This window comes from Bubalus kerabau, chromosome 1, assembly GCF_029407905.1.
Source record: "Bubalus kerabau isolate K-KA32 ecotype Philippines breed swamp buffalo chromosome 1, PCC_UOA_SB_1v2, whole genome shotgun sequence".
Lineage (NCBI taxonomy): Eukaryota > Metazoa > Chordata > Mammalia > Artiodactyla > Bovidae > Bubalus > Bubalus kerabau.
Genome location: NC_073624.1, coordinates 156,072,480 through 156,088,901, shown reverse-complemented (window position 1 = coordinate 156,088,901; position 16,422 = coordinate 156,072,480). Strand labels below are relative to the sequence as shown.

The 16,422-nt window shown below is 42.7% G+C and overlaps 1 protein-coding gene across 13 annotated transcripts in view; it reads left to right on the top strand.

Annotated features, from left to right (window-relative positions):
- Positions 1-16,422, top strand: part of KCNMA1 (potassium calcium-activated channel subfamily M alpha 1) — a 771,468-nt gene that overhangs the window by 466,050 nt on the left and 288,996 nt on the right. The window contains exon 6 of one of the 13 annotated variants that reach the window (XM_055536921.1): positions 13,711-15,256. The exons of 10 other annotated variants lie outside the window; for them this stretch is intronic. In XM_055536921.1, the coding sequence (XP_055392896.1) occupies positions 13,711-13,835 (125 nt within the window). In that variant the 3' untranslated portion in view covers positions 13,836-15,256. Of the gene's footprint in view, positions 1-359; positions 735-13,032; positions 13,185-13,710; positions 15,257-16,422 lie in introns of those variants that run through there. 2 more of the 13 variants (XM_055536949.1, XM_055536956.1) reach the window with 2 other exon arrangements.

Below are 16,422 nucleotides of genomic sequence, written 5' to 3'. Positions count from 1 at the left end.
TTTTAGGCTTTATGGGGATGGACATGCTGTCTCTGTCACAATTATTCAACTATGGCTTCCAGCAGAAAAGTTGTCATAGACAGTACGTGAAAGTATGGGCCTGGGTATATCCCACTAAAACTTTGAGAACACTGAAATTTTAATTTTATCTAATTTCATGTCCATGAAATATTATTGTAATATTTTTGAATTATTTAAAAATGTAAAAAAAAATTCTTGGCTTGAAGATTGTATAGAAAGAGGTACAAGGTCAGATTTAGCCCACAGGCTATAGCTTAGTATCCCCTGATATAGGAGTAGATTAATGGTTAGAGTAAAGGTTTTAGGAGATTTTTTAATTGATTGATTCATCCATTCAGGCATTCGTTGAGGACCTGCTCTGTGCCAGGCTGTGTACCAACCAATGTGCATATAACAGAAATGAGACACAGTGTCTGTCTTCGGACGGGTTAGCATCTAATTAAAGAAGACACTTCTAAAAAATAAAAGTGTAATACACTGCAATATTTAAAATGGATAACCAACAGTGACCTACTGTAGAGCACAGGGAACTCTGCTCAATGTTATGTGGCAGCCTCTCTGGGAGGGGAGTTTGGGTGAGAATGGACACATGTTTATGTTTGACTAAATCCTTTTGCTGTGCACCTGAAATTACCACAGCATTGTTAACCGACTGTACTCCAATATAAAATAAAAGTTTTAAAAGATAAAAATGCAATAAACATATGTAGTGCAGTGACCTAAGTTCAGCACAGGAAAGGCTCATGAGTTCTGTTCCTGGAGATGGAGTTCTTTACATCATGGCCTGAACAATGCCCAGAAATAGACAAGGAAGGAACCACATGAAGAAAGGCTCAGAAGCAGTTTATTTTGTTGGACCAGAATCCCTCTCCTTCAGGTAGATGTAATGACAAAGCCCTGGAAAGGCAGCCCTAGGAGGAAGGTATCATATCTGCCAGGATTTGGAGTCTTGGGTGAAGGAGTTTGCAGTGTGCACATCTGATCCTTGGAATTGTCTCTCTGAAAATCTTTTAGAATCCACAGTCTCCAGGGAAGCATGTGGAGAACACCCTGTGGAGAGAAGTCAGGATACAGTTAGCTTGGAGACAGGGTCTGCTTGAGAATCAGAATCTTGTGGAGAAGTCTGTGTTCATTAATGCAGAAGCAGGAGTTATGGAGGGGTTGGGGAGATCAAGAGAAATATTAAGGAAAAAGACCCTGATGGGCCTTGTGGCTGATGGATGTGTGGAGGATGAGGGAGGTAGAAAAAGTCTAGAATGACTGGTTTGGATGTCCCCTCATGAATGGTACCATCCACCTCACAGACAATAGGAAAGTGGACATGTTTTAGGAGAGGGTAAATGGATCTTTTGTGCTTCCTTCTTTGGTGAATTTTAAGAGAGTTCTCATCATAAGGTTTAATTCCTGTATCTGTAAAACAGGAATAATTACTTCTGTACTTTTTTGGGGAAAGAAGTGGGGAAAGACTTGGAATGACCAGCCTCTCTTGGCAGTCAGAATGATGATTAGTCACTGATGTAGAGACAAGATCATTACCCTCAGCAGGTCGGATCTCTGAAGGATGAGTCATGACTGTGTAGTAAATAAGAACCACACTGTCCACTTCATTAATATATGTGAGGCACTCTCAAATTAATTATGGACTTGCAGCCTACACCTTTCAGATGTCACAGGCATCTTTCCAACATTCTCCATTTTCAGATTGGAAAATCCATATGGATGGAGTGATTTTTGCACTGTCAGTTTGCCTAGCTGGTGCTCAAAAACTTCCTGAGAGTTCTCTCTCTCATTTTTTGCCCATTCCGGAGTGGAATTTGTTTTTATTTTCCATGCAAATTTCACAAATTCTGTTAAGAACCATTGTTTTAAAACTTCCAGATATTTCTCATCTTGGTGAAGTGAAGTGAAAGTCGCTCAGTTGTGTCCGACTCTTGAAATTCTCCAGGCCAGAATACTAGAGTGCGTAGCCTTTCCCTTCTCCAGGGGATCTTCCCAACCCAGGGATCGAACCCACATCTCCCACATTGTAGGCAGATTCTTTATCAGCTGAGCCACAAGAGAAGCCCAAGAATACTGGAGTGGGTAGCCTATCCCTTCTCCAGGGGATCTTCCCAACCCAGGAATTGAACCGAGGTCTCCTGCATTGTGGGCGGATTCTTTCCCAACGGAGCTATCATGGAAGCCTAGGTAGAGACCCCCAAAATAACCTTTGCCATTGACTTTTATTTTTTATGTTTTTTATTTTCCATTTTTTCTTACATTTTATTTTTTTGCTTAAGTATAGTTGATTTGGATTTTCCAGAAAAGAATACTGGAGTGGGTTGCCATTTCCTTCTCCAGGGGATCTTCCTAACTCAGGGATCGAACCTGGGTCTTCCTAATTGCAGGCAGACTGTTTACCCTTTGAGCTACCAGGAAATTCCCATATTAGTTTCCAGTATAACACAAAGTGATTCAGTAATACATGTATATTCTTTTTCATATTCCTTTTCATTATAGGTTAGTATAAGATATTGAGTAGAGTTCCCTATGCTATACAGTATGTCTTTGTTTGTCCTCTGTTTTATATGTAGCAGTGAGTGTATGTGAAGGGGGCTACCCAGGTGCCTCAGTGGTAAAGACTCCCCCTGCAGTGCAGGAGGTGCAGGAGACGTGGATTTGATCCCCGGGTCTGGAAGATCCCCTAGAGGAGGGCGTGGCAACCCACTCCAGTACTCTTGCCTGGAGAAGCCCATGGATAGAGGAGTGAGCCTGGTGGACTACAGTCCATAGGGTCATACAGAGTCGGACACAACTGAAGCAACTTAGCACACACACACGTATGTTAATCCCAAACTCCTAATTTATCCACACCCTCTCCACTTTCCCCTTTGGTAACAATAAGTTTCTTTTCCATGTCTATAGGTCTATTTCTGCTTTGTAAATACATTCATTTGTATCTTTCTTTTTAGATTCCACATATAAGCAATATTACATGATATTTGTCTTTCTCTGGGTTTTTAGATAATTTCCTTAGAGAGTAAAAGTATTTAGAAAAAACCATTCCTAGCTCCTCTCAATTGGCTTGGATTTTCCCAGTCTCCATCGTGATCAAAACTAGAGGCAAAGATACTATCTGTCCATTGTAGTCAGAAAACAATAAAACTCTGTCTGTCTTAATTTCTGACAATGGAAAATCTTCCAGGAAAATATTAGTAATGATACAGATAACATAAGGTTAGACACTAAAAGGTTTTGCATAATACTTTTCTTGTTTGTCTGTTTCTGGCCAGTTTTAATTCAATAATCTATTATGTTCCAACTAATGGTTTATTTCTCCATCACCAACAATTTTGCACCTTTCAGAATTCTTTTGGGGATTCCAGAGCAAATGGCCTTAAGCATCAGCTTAATTGTCTGGGAGATTTTCTTTGCTTGTTAGAACCGTTGGGTCCACAGCATTATCTGCATGGGGGAGTGATTCCCCTGCCGCTGCCAGTTTTACAGTTCCTCGCTTATAGGATTATGGTTCATTTTACATAAAAGGATACTTGGAATGGGGCTTACTCAGAGTGCTGGTTTTGGGTGCTTTTAACTGGAACCAAAGTGATTACAGTTTGAGGAGACTCCATGTATCTCTTGGAGCCTGGAAAAAGGTAGGAAAGCAGGATTTGGGGATGCAATTTGAGATTAATACATGATTCAACAGATAATATGTTAATCTTAGCTCTGCACCTGCCTTGCACGGGATACTGTGAAACATAAAACACACTTTGAGCCTAGAATAGCTTATTTTTATTATGAATGTGGGAATTCAAAATACCCATTTCAACAGGAGTGTAAAGTCTTAAAGTCTTTGATGAGTATGAGATATATGACAATATATATAACAACGAGAAGGAAATGGCAACCCACTCTTGCCTGGAGAACCCTATGGACAGAGGAGCCTGGCAGGCTACAGTCCCTAGGGTCACGTAGAGTCAGACAACACTTAGCATGATGCACATATAACAATATATATAACAGATTAACATATGTTAAATATAGTTTAATATATAAAAGTGAAAGTGAAGTCTCTCAGTTGTGTCTGCCTCTTTGCGACCCCATGGACTACATCCTACCAGGATCCTCTGTCCGTGGGATTTTCCAGGCAAGAGTACTGGAGTGGGTTGCCATTTCCTTCTCCAGGGGATCCTCCTGGCCCAGGGATTGAACCTAGTGTATTTTAAATATATGTATGTAAAATGTATATCAGTATACCCTCATATTTATACATAAATATGTAAATGAGTAAAATTTGTCCATAAATAAGTAATTGGGATAAATTTACATATTAACATATTAATAAGTGAAAGTGTTAGTAAAGAATCTGCATGCAATGCAGGAGACTCAGGTTCGATCCCTGGGTCGGGAAGATTCCCTGGTTAAAGGAATGGCTACCCGCTCTAATATCCTTGCCTGGAGAATTCTATGGACAGAGGAGCCTGGTGGGCTATAGTTCATGAGATCGCAAAGAGTTGGACATGACTGAGCAGACCAGCACTTTCACTTTGCATATTGATAGCTGTATAGAACAGAGGAATACATAAACAGTTAAATAATAGCACTGAAGAGTAGCCATGAGAAGATGTGCATTGAAATGTAAATAGACACATTTTTTATTTTGGATTTAATTCACATATTACCCATATGTTGATTGCATGAGACACACACATATCTATATACACATAATTGAGTTCAACTTAGGAGGAGAGTTAACTAAATGATAGAAACTTGTGTGCCTGACTTTCTCAGATCAGGTATCTGGTCTGAGCACAAGGCAGTAACTAATATTAAAAGCAGTGGAATATACCAGTGGGTCCAAATGGAAAATTCTCCCTGTCCTGCTCACCTTGCCCTGAGTGAGTGAATGCGGCATCAGCAAAACAGCTGTTGTTTATTTCCCTACCCCACATCTGTCCTTGAAGACCATCACGTGGGTGAGGAGCGGGCAGACAATGTTTCCATCATCAGGCGGCACCAGCCAAGCCCACGACCGGCCTTATTGAGTGGACGAAAGAGCCTTGGAGAGACTGGGCCTCCTAGAAAAATAGGCTTATAAGTCAAGAGCAAGGTGGCAGCTCCCTGTGGAATTTGGTGGCAAGAATGAAAGCAGGCCTGAATTATGAGTTGTTGAGTCTTCTGCTGAAGCATTCAATTCTTAGCTTGAAAGAAGCCTCAGTGTCAAAGGAGTGTATGTAGGGGAAGAGTGGTCTCCATGACAGACAGAAACTAGGCTGTACCAGGATAGCTTCAGTTGCCATGTCTTTGTGAGACACATGTTTCTGTGACTGTCCTGCTGCATGAAAGCAGTTTGTGAATGCTGTTGTATTTAACCAACTCTGTGAGTAGGGCTTCTTTCTCTCCCTAGTTTGGCAGGTGTGGATAAGGACGTTCCAAGAGGTCTGCGATTGGTCCCATGTCTCACACCTGGAAAGTGACATGGCTAGGGCTGGAATTAAGGCTCTTTTTTCCAATCACATCCCTACTCTGATATGAGAACCATAGCATGGCTCTGCCTTCTTAGGTGTTGACCAGTTTATGTTTAGATGTATGTTTAGATGAGGGAAATTATTCTCTGGTTAGGGAGCCCCCTTTGTGTGGCAGTTGAAAGCAGAGAGATGTGCCTGTTCCATGGGAACTTGCTGGGAAAATGGGATTTGAGTTGAGCCTTAAAGCATAGTTGGAGTCTGACTCAGTGGAGTGGAAGGGTGGGGGGTGTTCCAGAAAAGAGCATAAGGTAAGCAGAGGGAGGAGTTTGCCTGCTTCTCTGGGGAGCCAGCAAGTAGATGAGTCTGGATATTTCTGAGTATTTGTATGTGTGTGTGTGGTGGGGGGTAGCTGATGGATCTGCATTGGTGGCAAAAGTAACTCAAATGGATTTACCCCCAGTAAGGCAGGCTGGTTGAAGCCCTCTTTGAGAAAGATCAGGAAATTCGAGGAGAGCCTTCCCTGTTAACCCTGTTATGTTCCTTCTCTTTGACGACCTCCTACAGATGCACAGTAGATGGAATTCATCCACTTACTTGTTGACTCCTTCCTTTCACTTCATTTTGTTTCACTTGACACACCTTTATTGTGTACCTACTGTGCTCCAGGCACTGTGTTAAGACTTGGTGAAGTTAGTAAAAGAAACCCTCAATGTTAGGCGAATTAATACACAAATGAGTGAACAAAAGATATGGGACAGTAATGTAAGAAGGAGGAGAGGGGACTTCCCTGGTGGAACAGTGACTAAAGACTCTGTGATCCTGATGCAGGGAGCCTGGGTTCAATCCATGGTCAGGGAACTAGATCCCACATGCTGCAATTAAAACCTGGTGTAGCTAAATAAATAATTTTTTTTTTAAAGAAAGAGTAAAGGCAGTGATACAGTAGAAGAAAAGGAGGGGAGGAGATGGTGATACTGGACTGTTTTTGTTATTTTCTAATACAAAAGCAAGAAATGTCATGTATTTTAAAAACTGAGCTAGAATGCCATTCTGGGGGCTTAGGGAAAAATCAAAATGTATGAGAGCTCTCCTCAGACCTTAGATGGCTTATGGTAGCATCTAAAATTGCTGGCAAAATTATGACCTTGTAATTCACAGCTGTGTCATATATTCCTTAGCATACAGTGTGATTTATATACCAAGTCAGTTGCTTTAAAAAGGAATGGGGAAAATACTCACACAGCAGAATGTTTATACAGTGTTGTTATTTTTAACGTATAATTCTTTCATCTAAACCTGCAGTGATAGGAGGGGTGGTGTTCTGTGGGTCAAGGTTATTGACATAATTCTTGCAGGGTGGGGTGGGGGTGTGAAGATTACTTACAACACTTATACACTGGGGCTGGGCTACAATCGCCAGAACACAGAATCCTACCCACTGTCTCCTAAAGAGAGCCATCCTCTCGAACCCCTTCTTCCCATTATACTAAGCATCTACCAAAGCTTCATCTTGACTTGCATTAAACCCAAGCAAACTTTTTCTGGGAATTGTTTCTCCTTAGGAAACAAAGGAGCTCTGTAGGACGGCTTGTCAGGAAGCCATAAATGGGATTTTTTTCAACATGTTTTTCGAGTCAGTATGGTTTTGATCCCTGTGAAGGAGTAAGGGAAGGAGTCAGGAGTAGGCTAGGGCCTGTGGAGGAGGGACTGTGGGAAATATCAGATTCATCCACTTCTTCCTTCTGTGAGAAGGTGGCGGGAGAGGAGACCCCATAGCCCAATAATCAAGGGTGAGAAGCCCTGAAAGTTGAGTCCAGAGACCCAGTTGTGGTCCAGGCTGGGCCCCTGCCAGTCTGGTTGACCTTGAACAGCTCACCTGTAAAAAGGACAGGAGCTCTTGCCTTTGCTACTTAAGGGAGTTTTTGCAAAGATCAAAGGAAATACCTCTTTTAGTCCTGAGCCTATGGCTAGGATTATTTTTCACTTGCTTTGCCTGTTTCGTTTTCCTCTCGTTGCACACAGCCCTTTTACTTCAATGAAGAGTCTCAAGGACAATGACCTGACTCAGACTTCCTTCTCTCTCAGTGCTTTTTCTTTTGTTTAGTCTCATTTCTGTCTTTCCACTTATTCCTGATTGTTTTCTCTGAGCTTGTTAAAAATCGGGTCTCTTGCCTGGGTAGGGCCTGTTTGTACTCCTTTGATGTGACCACATGCTTCTCTAGTTAGAGCCTTCTCTCCTAGCTCATTTCTGCCTGCCCCCGACCCATGAGGCACCAGAAGCTAGGATAATAGAGGCAGTTCATTGCTGAGCAGAAGGACCTTGCTGGGCCATTTGGGATGCAGGTGACCAGAGGCTATGGCTCACTGCACCGGTCCTGGAGAAGGTGCCAGGATGCTGTTCCCATTAAAGGCAGTGGGGCTTGGAGGGCACGGAGGTGTCCTGTTCAGAACCTCCTAGCCTTTGGCCATCCCTGAGGAACTTGACCTTAGGATGACGGGCAAGGCACTGGGGCTTGGAGGACACTGCAGTGTCCTGTTCAGAACCTTCCAGCCTTTGGCCATCCCCGAGGAACTTGACCTTAGGATAACGGGCTTTGATTTTGGTTAGCATGTTGCTTCCTCAGAAACCCTGAACTTGCTTCCAGTCCCTCCAAGATGAGCTCTTATTTTATTCCAACATGAAGATCTTATTTTATGAGATCAAGAAAAAGAAGTCCAGATATCTTAATTATATGTTTCCAAAGTAATTCTTTTATAATTTTTATAAAAATGACACATTGTCACTTAAAAGAAATGGAAGCAACAGAGAAAATGCAAAGAATACATCAAACTAAAACATCATAAATTTTTTGACAACATTAGGTGAAGATCATTTTAAACATCTTTCTGTGTATTAGATGAATGTTAGATAAACAGAAATTTATATGAAATGAGCTCATACTGCATATGCTGCTTTAAAAATAAAAATGTCAAATTTAAATTTGTTTGAACATAATTGGAAAAGTTGAAGTGAAGGAATCGCTAACCATGGTAACTTTTAGTTCCTTAAGGCTGTGGGTATGATTAGGAGAAAGCAATTGGGAAACCTAATAGAAGTAGAGTCGTGTTTTAACTTTATTTTTTAATTTGATGTAATAAGGATGAACTTTCTGCTGTGAAAGGAGAGAAAATTGCCACATTTCCATTTCCTCCCACATCCTTTCCCCTCACAAATTAGTTGTGTTATTATTTGTAATTTGTCAAGGTTTTATAACATTCTCTTCTAGAACTAGAGTTCCCATTTTCATTTGGTTTTAGTTAAGAATTTTAAGATGTGAGATACTTAGCCCAGGTCTTGTTTTTGCATAGCTGCTTCTTACAGGTTTAGTGCTGAGGGTATGGGGAAGGAAGATCCTTGAGTTGAGGTTCAGGATTAGGATGAAATCTCTTGGGTGGGAGGGGTGGAAAAGGGGAGAGGAGGCCTGAGCGGCTACCAGTCATGGACCTGGGGGAAGTAAAACAGTGCAGGGGTGTTGTTGACCTCAGGATCAGGACTGCCGAGCCGTGAACCCTGCCCCATCACCTAATTGCTGGGTGGGCTTGGGCAAACTCTTTAACCTCTCTGTGCGTCAACTGCTGCATCTGTAAAATGGGGACAAATTACCGCCCCCTCTTGTATAGTTTTGAGGGAATGAAATGAGTTACTTAAAAATGCTGAGAAAGGTATCTGACCCACTGTAAATGTTTCTCTTATTAGAAAATCATGCTTGGAGACCAGTATGTAGCTGGTGGTAAAGCCTGTTCTAAGAACCTCCCATGCATCTTCCTACTCTAACCATTTTCAGGAGTCTTTTAAAATGTCAAATCTCTTTCAGTCTGATCATGTCATTTACTTGCTTTAAACTCTTTTATGCCTTTCCTTGTGCTTAGACTAAAAGCCAGTATTCTCCACACGGCCTCCAAGGCCTGCCACTGGGTGCTTCTTCCCTCTTCACCGACAGCAGGCAGAAGGTGTCCTCGCCGCTTCCTGGCTCTGAACACTGCAGCTGCCCCTCCCCACGCTGGATGAGGTGCTGCTGCTTCACCCCGGGGCAGCTCTTCCTCGCCTTCAGTCCTCACCCATCTCTCCCCTCCTTAGAAACGCCTGGTATGTCTGGCTGGCCACAAAGTCTAATGTGGCCCCCATAGAAGTTTATTTGCTTTGTGACCATGGGTAGCAATTTGTAATTGTTTGTTTATTTGGTTGTTTATTCTTATAGTCTGTCTGTCCCTCTAGATGGTAATTCCTTGAGGCTTGGGATCATGTCTGTCTTATTCATTGCCACACAGAAAAGAGTATAATGCCTGGCACCAGCAGGCCCTCAGTGTACAGTTAATGAACAAAATATTTATCTATGTACCTATAGATAGCTGTGCAAAAATAGATCTATCTACCTATCATCTGCCTTTCTATTCCTACCTGCCTACCTGGTTAGGGGGCAACAGAGGATGAGATGGCTGGATGGCCTCACTGATTCAATGGACATGAACTTGGGCAAACTCCGGGAGATGGTGAGGGACAAGGAGGCCTGGTGTGCTGCAGTCCATAGGGTCGCAAAGAGTTGGACATGACCTGGTGACTGAACAACAACAACAGCCTACCTACCAATGTACACCTTACTTTTCATTTCACAGGATTATTCTGGTGTTAGAGGATTTGAGTGGAATCACACACTTTGGAGAGTTCAGTAAGTAGCAGACAGACTTATGCCCATATAGATAGAGGTAATCACCAAATAGCTTGATTTATTCAGGCAGTATTCCTACCTGCTCTCATCCATTTTTCTCTTTACATGACAATTATGAGTCAATAAGAACTCAAGCCAGGATCCTTGTGGGAGGTTCAAGCAGGAGATTTGAAAGGCAGGTGACATTCAGTGAGTGCCAGCTGTGTGCTACCGTGTTGGACACTTTGTGCTCTATTTTACTCGATCTTCATAGCAACCTATGGACTGGAGTCATTTTCCCATTTACAAATGATACTGGAAAGATTATTTAATCTCTCACAGGTAATAAGTGGCAGAGCCAGGACTGGACGTAACTGCCAGTTAAGGGACAATGATGCGGTAACCACCGACCAACCTCAGACAGCTTGCAAGGAGCCCTTTCTTTGGAGGCATGAGCTGAACATATGGGTGTCAGAAAGAGTAATTTCAAATGGAAAGCTAACACCAGCATGAGCCTAAGAAATGAAAAGTAAGGGAATCATCAGTGTGGGTTTGAGTTCACCAAGAAAGGAGGTGAAAATCAGAGGATTTGGGTGGAACTAAGCAAGCATATTTGTCAGCAGAATTTGGTGGGGGTGGGTGAGCTGAAAATTATGGAATGGTTTCCTGGATAAAATTCATCAGTCTCAGGCCTTCTTTTCCCAAAATGTGCTTCAAGGGATTCTACGTTACAGAGAAAGTTGGTAAGCATTATAGAAAAAGAGCACTATGGTTGAGTAACTTTGGCAATTTCTAGTTTAATTAAAGGATTTCTTAACTGCAGGAATTCTTAGAGCCTTACTCATTGTCAGTTTCCAAGAACAGTACGTGGCACCTCTCTGGACCTCTTCTGATGGCCTTGGGGTAGTGTTCACCTACTTGGCATGGCCTTCCAGGGGTGTTAGGGAAGAGCCGCAGTATCTCCTTGTTCTCGCATAACAGCAACCAGCCCTCAGGAAGTGGAGGCACAGTGCAGAGAGCAGCGATAACACCAGGTCGTTTCTATACGGGCTTCCCAGATGGCTCAGTGGTAAAGAGTCTGCCTACCAATGCAGGGGATGCAGGTTTGATCCCTGGGTCTGGAAGATCCCTGGAGAAGAAAATGCAACCCACTTCACTATTTTTTGCCATAAAAATCCCATGGACAGAGGAGCCTGGCAGGCTATAGTCCCTGGGGTTGCAAAGAGTCGGACATGACTGAGTGACTAAAAACAACAACGATACTTCTGTATACTGTTTCCTTTAAGCCTTACCACAACCCAAGAGGTAGGTTTTATTATTCCTTGGTGGACAGGTCCTGTTGATACCCCCACCACACCCCCTTCCTCTTACCTATCCTGCAGGTGGAGGTGGCTGGAATTTGAATTGCCAGCATCAGCATGTCTTTGCCTGGGGTCTTTATCCAGTCTCTGAAGCCTACCTGTGGGCCTCTAGGTCATGAGCACTTAGGGATTAACAGTCCCCTCAGCCAGTGGAGAGCTTTGAATTCTGCCTTCTACACAGTCCACCATGATACTTGCTTGATAACTTTTCATCGCTACCTTTTTTCCCTTCCTTTTCTCATGTCTCTCCTCCCCTCCTGGTGTTTCCTGAGATCATCTCCCAAACAAATAATGGGCAGCCAAATTCTTTTCTCATGTTTTGCTTTGGGGAAAGCCAAACTGAAATAGTCCATTTTATCCCCACTGCCCCGCCCCGCAAAAAAAAAAAAGGCAAAACAAAAATACAATAAAAATAAAAATTGAAAGTCTCCAAGAGGTTGCATAAGGTAGCCCAACTCACAGCTTATAAATGATAATGCCAGGATTTAAATTAAATCAATGAATTTATTGAGCACCTAATATATGCCTGGAACTAGCCTAGGTGCTGAGATGATAGGGAAAAAAGAATCCTCTGTCTTGAACAGTAAACAGAAATAAATTAGTCCAGACCTGTCTTCAGAGTCTCTGCCCTTAACCATAGTACTCTATATACTCTCTAAGCATAGATGCTTGACCCCTTCTGATCTAGGAGGCCTTTTTCATATCAGATCCCTGTGTCAGAAGCTGTGATATTCAGCTCCTATACTGCCCTTTAGGCCACCCCAAAATGTATCAGATAAAGGCTTTTGGTCCATGATAAGTGCTGGAGAAAATTGCAAGGTTTTCCCAACTCAATGATTTTCCTGCTCAGTGTAACATCTTTCTCAATTAATGAGTTGCAGTTAGCATTTATAAAAAGAAACTGTTCCATAAGGTGAGGCCACTGAGATGTAACACTTGTTCCAAAGCTGTCCTCCTGGTGTGAGTGGGATCATTTGGAAATTAAGCATCTTAATAAGCTCCAGCATCCAATACATCTGGTCCAGCTGGGCGGGCAGGCTCTGAGACAGACACGTGGAAGTTTACAGGAGTGAGTCCCTGCTCCGCGGACAGCAGCCTCTGTTCATGGTTACAGGGTAGCTTCAGAAACTGTAGCGTTATGAGAATGATTCTTAGTTTTCCTTTTTGGCAACTTTAAAAATATTCTTTTTTGTTCATGAATGACCTATAGAAGCACAGAGACATAATTACAGAAATTTGATGGGAGACATTAGAGATTATCTACTACCAATTCTTCACCTTTCTTGATTCCTCCTCCCTCTGCTCCCTGCCACTCCCTCCCTCCTCCTCCTCCCTCCTTTCTTTCCTCAAGTGAGAATTCTAAATCATAAGGAGAGAAAATGACTTGTTTAAGGTGACAGGGTATGCTGAAACATTCCTGAACCTAGAACCCACTTAGTTTAAGCTATCATACAGGTATTCTTTTCATACCCACCAGAAATCTTAAGTTTGTACGCTTTTTCTTCTCTCTCTCAGCACTTCAGATGTAAGAATTCTATTGACAGCAAGTCTACATTATCAACCAATGTATCGTTTTCACATCATCTCTGGATTTCTGCCCTGTGGACCATGCTCTCAGCACTCTTAAGATATTCATAGTCAGTTCCAATAAATGGTTATTTATTTGCTGTTTTTCACTTTTGCTTTTATTTTTTTTGCTATTGTTTGTGCTCCTTTAGAGGAGGGACCATGTCTTACAATGTTTCTGGCCCTAACAGCTCCCTCTAAAGGACCAAGCGTGGTAGGGATGCTATGAATTATTGCTGATTAATTCATGTCTTAAATCAATGTTCTTCCCCTTGGTTTACTGGGTTTGAAACTGGTTCCTGTTGATTTCCTCTCTCGTCCTCTCATGCAGTCAGTGAAAGAGCCACAAGGAAGGTATCTGGTGGAAGAAGAGGGCAGGGGTGTCCTCTTTTACCCGCCCCCACCCCCTCCCAATTGAATAATCAGTCCAGAATAATAGTGAGTTGATTTTATTTGCAGACCCACATCTCAGGCAGGCCATTGGTAAAGAAAAACAGCATAAGTAATAATGCAAGTGTGTTTTCTGTTTACATCCTCAGTTTGTCTGTGGCAGGAAGAATCCACTTACTATTGACGATAAAGGAGTGACCCACCTCATTTATTTTCACATAAATCATGTCTCTGCAGGCATTTTCATAGTCCCAGACCAGCTTGCTGCTGTTTGTCTTATCTTTGAGATTGTCCTGCTGTGCACGGGCTGTTTCGTAGAGATCAAGAATCGCTGCTTAAGTGTGATCCATCTTCATCAGTGAAGTAATATACTGTAAGGACTTTTGAGATGTTATCTGTTGCCATGTGACCATTAAGCAGATGGTTTTGTGCCTTCTGCCCTGGTTCTGTGAAAGGATGACGATTTTAGTCCTCAGCTCCTGTCACTCAGAGCCTATAGGTGGAGATGGGTGAGGCTGATGGAACTGGTGGGGGTCAGTAAAGCCTGTCATTCAAACTCATATCAGGGACCTCCTTGTGCTCAGGGACAAATCAGGGTTGGGGATGTAGGCTGAGATTTGAGATGGATTATTCCACTAAGCGGCGCAAAATGTGGATTTGAACTGGGCAGCTCCACAGCTCAAGGTCTTGCCTAATAGATGCTGTAACTGCCTGAACCAGTTGGCAAAGGTTTTGAGCAGAACAAAGGGTTTATGAGCTAAGCCCAACTTATATTCATTTCCACATTTCTTCAACACATATTTAGTGAATATTACCATATGCTGGACACTGAGGATATGGGCAGTAAGAGACATAATTCATGTTGCCATTTATTTTTTGGAAGAATATGCTGATGAAAGCACATGAGCCAAGGACTTTGGAATCACAAAGTGGGACTTGCTTTTGATCTGGACAAATTGGTTTATACCTTTAGCATAGCTTTATTCAGAACTTACTAAAAACAGGATGCGCATGGGGAAGGGCATGACAATCCATCCTTTGGCAGAAACTTTTTCTCCTCTTAGGTTAAGAAGATTTCCAAGTCCTTGCACATCAAAACCAGGGATGTGAATCACCCTTGTTCATCAAGGGAAAAATCATTTTAAGCAAAAGCAACGTGCCTGGCTGTGCATTACAGATTCTACACAAAGAAGAGGGACACAACCCCTGATCTTGAGGAGTTCATGGTCCAAAATGATGTATAAATACACAAATTAGGCTAGGAAAGTAAAAACAGCATGATATCAGACACTGCAATGAGTGTTACAGGGAACAGAGGAAATACCAAGAGTTAGTAGCTTGAAAATGCACCTGTTGGCAAATTATTCCTTCCTCCCTCCAAAATGTCATTAAATCAGAGGCTGGCAAGCTAGGGCCTGCAGGCTAAATCTGGCCCTCCAGCTATCTTTGAAATAAAGTTTTATTGGAAGGCGGCCAACCTCATTTTCTTACTTATTGTCTGTGGCTGGTTTTTGCACCACAGTGGGCAAGTTGAATAGTTTCAACCGAGACTGTGTGGCTCACAAAGCCCAAGAGATAGTTATTATTGGCCCTTCATCGAAAAAATGTTGCCACCCCTGATTTCAATTATCCAAATTTATCCTGCTGTTAATTTAAAGCATCAGAACAAAGCATAGCTGGTGGCAAATTAACCCCCCCCCCCAAACCAAACACTTCATTTTCATCCTCTGAGTTTACCTTAAATTAATTTTGAGCATCAAAATTAAACATAGCCAAATCCCGAAGGCACCTGAGGCCCTTATGAAAATGTTTTTACTGACCTGAGATTCAGTGTTCTGCTTTCTGCCTTTATAGAGAGGTAAATCAAGAGCGCCTGTTTGGAAGAAATGCCTCTGTTCTTTGTAAACTGTAATTGAAGATATAATTCACGGTGTTCCTCAGTCTTTATTCAAAGCCGCTGGCACAAAAATTCTGCTTGAACTTCATTTTAGGACAACGTGGATCTCTGAATTGACTTTATAGGTTTTCCCAGTTCACAGTCACAACCCTGGTATGTTTCTCTCTTGCCATAGGTGACAGAATAAATGCAGAGCCAATTTCAGAGAGGAACTTAGTAACAGACTCATTACAGGTGCCAGAGCTGGGACTAGGGTGAGGCGAGAGAGAGGCATAGGGCGCAACATTTAAGGAGGCACTCATTCTCAGGGCAATGAAAGGTGGAGTTGGCTGTAAAATGTGGTACCTCCTTAAATTTTGTGCCCTAGGTGCCTCTTCAGCCTTACTCTTGTCATGTTGCTGGCAGGTCCCTGGTGACATCCATTCCCTCTACTTCCAGAAAGCAGGAGCCCTGTCCCAGTTTATCCCTATATGTAGGTTTTGAATTTTTTATGATCACATAAGCTGATTGAGGGCATCCCTGGTGGCTCAGTGGTAAAGAATCCACCTGCCAATGCAGGAGATGCAGGAGACACAGGTTGGATCCCTGGGTCAGGAAGATCCACTGGAGAAGGAAATGGCCACCCACTCCAGTGTTCTTGCCTGGGAAATCCCATGGACAGAGGAGTCTGGCAGGCTACAGTCCATGGAATTGCAGAGTCAGATAGGACTTAGCAACTAAGCAACAACAAATTGATTTGGGTTCTCCTTGCAGTAGGAAGGGGTGCAGATCTCAAAAATCAAATCAGTGGGTACTTCAGAGACCAGAACTGCCATCTGTCCCCTCTGGGTCCAAATGTCAGGCAAGAGGGAGGCACAAGCCATGTGTCAGCTTCCTGGTGGGGGCCCAGCCTGGGACGTAGGATTAGGGAGGATTAGGCCAGTTCTCTTCATTGAGCTCAGGTTTTCATGTTGAGAAAGAGAAGGGGATATTGGATGAGGCTGGATCTGTTTGTCTGCAGTATCACATGGTATATCAGGACAGACAGAACCTGTGATTTCGGAAGTGGAGGA